The 2955-nt window shown below is 35.7% G+C and overlaps 1 protein-coding gene across 2 annotated transcripts in view; it reads right to left on the bottom strand.

The window, feature by feature from the left end:
* crlf1a (cytokine receptor-like factor 1a) overlaps window positions 1-2705 on the bottom strand; it is a 14433-nt gene extending 11728 nt beyond the window's left edge. Inside the window, exon 1 of one of the 2 annotated variants that reach the window (XM_026205324.1) lies at window positions 2289-2705. In XM_026205324.1, coding sequence (XP_026061109.1) covers window positions 2289-2346 — 58 coding nt within the window. In that variant the 5' untranslated portion in view covers window positions 2347-2705. The remainder of the gene's footprint in view (window positions 1-2288) is intronic. The other variant, XM_026205323.1, reaches the window with a different exon arrangement.
* Between the last annotated feature and the right edge of the window lie 250 nt (window positions 2706-2955).

Below are 2955 nucleotides of genomic sequence, written 5' to 3'. Positions count from 1 at the left end.
ATAAATGGACATTCAAATAAATATATGCATATTAAATATTGGTTTTATTAATGTGTGAAAAAATATATGAAACTAGCAAAGTGTAAACAATGTCAGGGTCAAACTTTAAATATACATATCGTTTAGTGTTCCAGTTGTGTCCTTTCTTTAAGTGCTTCTTAAATTTGACATCTATCACTGCACTGAACAATCACAGATAATTAATATAACAGGAACCCTTTTGGAGTTCATTATCAGTCTTGTAATGTGACAATGTGGAATCCCTCAAAAAATGTGTCAGTGCAGCACGACTGAGTAATGGAGGTGATGAAGGAACTGCCAAGTGATTACATGTAATTACATCAAGATGGATAGATTGATAGACGAACCTTAAAAGAGAGATTACATTTTCAGCACGCACTCAGACCGAGCCTAAAGGGTGACATTTCTCTCCGTAACAAAAGGGAATGATACAAATCAGTCATTTTATCTTACGGAATTAATGAAAGAGGATCCCGATATGGTCTTGTATTACTTTTTAACAGTCTTTACAAGGTGCTGTTTTGATTCAAGTGACTCAAAAACATTTCACTTCAAACCATTTAATGACAGGAGCAATTACAAGTATTTACCGCAGGTGTCTGAATAGGAAATGAGCATTAGGATATTTGGTTTCAGATCAGCAGGTCTCATGAGGTAAGCCTGTATTTCTGTCATCACTAATGCAACGCCGAGAGAAAGCCTGGATGCACATCTTACCGCTGAGATGGTGAACAGTGAGACCACCCTTTGGACATTCCGTGTTGTTAAACCACAATGATCTTTTAAAGGGTTACTTCTGTCTACACATTTTTTTTCCTTTTAACTCTGTTTATATTTCACTGAGGCCCAGAAAAGCCAGCCTGATGCTTTTGCATTTAATGTTATGTAGAAGAGAGGGAAATGTAGTCTGTCAGTGGCTGTATTGCACTTCACTTTCTTAAACCCCTGCAAGGGAATGAGGGTGTGAATTAGGCAATACTTAATTAGATGCAATTAGTCTCAATCTTCCCCTGCACCAACACCTGTGAATGTCACGTAAGGGGAATGTGCTATACGCTTGCATTGTAAATGTATTTCACAATAGCTATTAATAATTTAGCCCTTTGTTATTTACAACGCAATTATGCCCTTTGATCAGGTTACATTGTTCTCTGCTATTCATTAAAAGTAAATTAAACTTTCACAAACACCTATATTTCACCAACACTATGAACAGAATCCATCGTCTCTGTGATAAGTGTTGATTTGAGGTGAACTTTTTCATCCAGTAACATGTGCATTACAACAATAATCATAAGAAGCATGATGTCAGAGTTTTGTTGTGGTTCGTAAGGCTGAACCCTCCACGTGTTAAATGAATTATGCTCTGACCTTTTGAAATGTTAACCTCTAGCAGACTTTTTCAATATAGTGCAATATGCTGCGACCCATACAGATATCATCAGTTGTTCAGTTTGTTGAACCAGACAATTTACAAAAATAGCATTGCTATGTAAATAAACATTGATTCTGTTTTCTTAAAACTCTGCATACAGGTCAATGGTGCTTGTATCTATTAAATGATTAAAAATACATTACAAAAGCAAAGCTATAAATTACCTTCTAATGAAGATGTTTACAACTTTGGAGCTAAAAATAAACTCAGTTAAAATTAGATAAATTGGACATTTTGGGAAGCTAAATGTGGTGTAATTTTCTAGACACTGTATAAAAAAAATAAAAAAAGGAAAAAAAGAATGTTGGAAATCTTGTCCACCAGATTTAAGTCCAGGGTAACAAACATGTAAATAGACAATTTTGTTTTATTGCGACATGAAAAATATAAAATCTCTCTAAACCATCATGCCTGTGTCAGGATTATTACGTTTTTAAAATATTATATTTTCGCTTATAAAAATAGATATTTTTTAAATAAAAATAAAGACCACAGTTTTGCTAAATAATAATAATAATAATAATTAAACAAAAATAATTCAATAAACATTACAGGAAACCTGGCACGTATTTGCCCTATATACATATAAAAACAGTGTTTTGCAGATGCAGGATACTTAAAAATTCACTCAAGAGGATTTTGTTTTATTATCGCTGTAAATCACTTCATTTACACTGTATTATAGTTTTAACTTTCTTTCTATTCTGTTCACTAATTTTAATTATTTACTGAACGCGTTAAGTTCCGAAACAAACCGCATTCGATGAAGAAGGTAGGCTAAGAACACATGTAACACACACACAGAGAGAGGGAGATCTATAAATGTACTCACGGGTTGAAGACGACAACACGCCGGCAGCACAGTGGAACAAAAACAATAAGCAGATCATCTTACGAAATAAGTGCGCTTTCTTTCTTTTAGTTCAAGAGAGTGTATTTGGACTTTGCAGTAATATCTGATCCACGCATGCCACACCGAGTCCAGCTCCGGTGCACCCGAAGAGTTGATCTCCGCGTCAGTTCCTGAGCTGCTGGCGTCTCGCGGGTGTTCCAGAAGACTGAACTTTAAAGAAAATCCGCCAAATGTTCTGTTAACGCGACGGTGCATTCGTCCTCTTCATTTACTTTTGGCATCGTTTACCGTCCTGAAGCTCTCCACTGCTAGGAAACATCCAAGTTTATACTTTGTAAGCTCCTCCCATGTCTTCCCACACAGTTCCAAGTCATTTTGCCTATTTCGTTTTATTCCTCCCTTCTTTCTGTCTTTGCCCTCCGTCTTGTATCTAGAGCAGTGTAGTATCTCTTCCCTTGTAAAAGACCTGTGGGCCAGAAGAATCTCTTAATGAGAATTCTTACCTTCAGCCTTATTATGGATAATCATTTAAAGTTGAGCAATTACAGTCTGTGACAGTTGACTATAAAGAAGTAACAATTTAACTCACTTCCTGCACCCCTTGTATCTGACAAACTGCCCGTTTTATATTCAATTGGGATATAAT

This window comes from Carassius auratus, chromosome 27, assembly GCF_003368295.1.
Source record: "Carassius auratus strain Wakin chromosome 27, ASM336829v1, whole genome shotgun sequence".
NCBI classification, from domain to species: Eukaryota; Metazoa; Chordata; class Actinopteri; order Cypriniformes; family Cyprinidae; genus Carassius; species Carassius auratus.
This window is presented reverse-complemented; position numbering and strand designations above follow the sequence as displayed.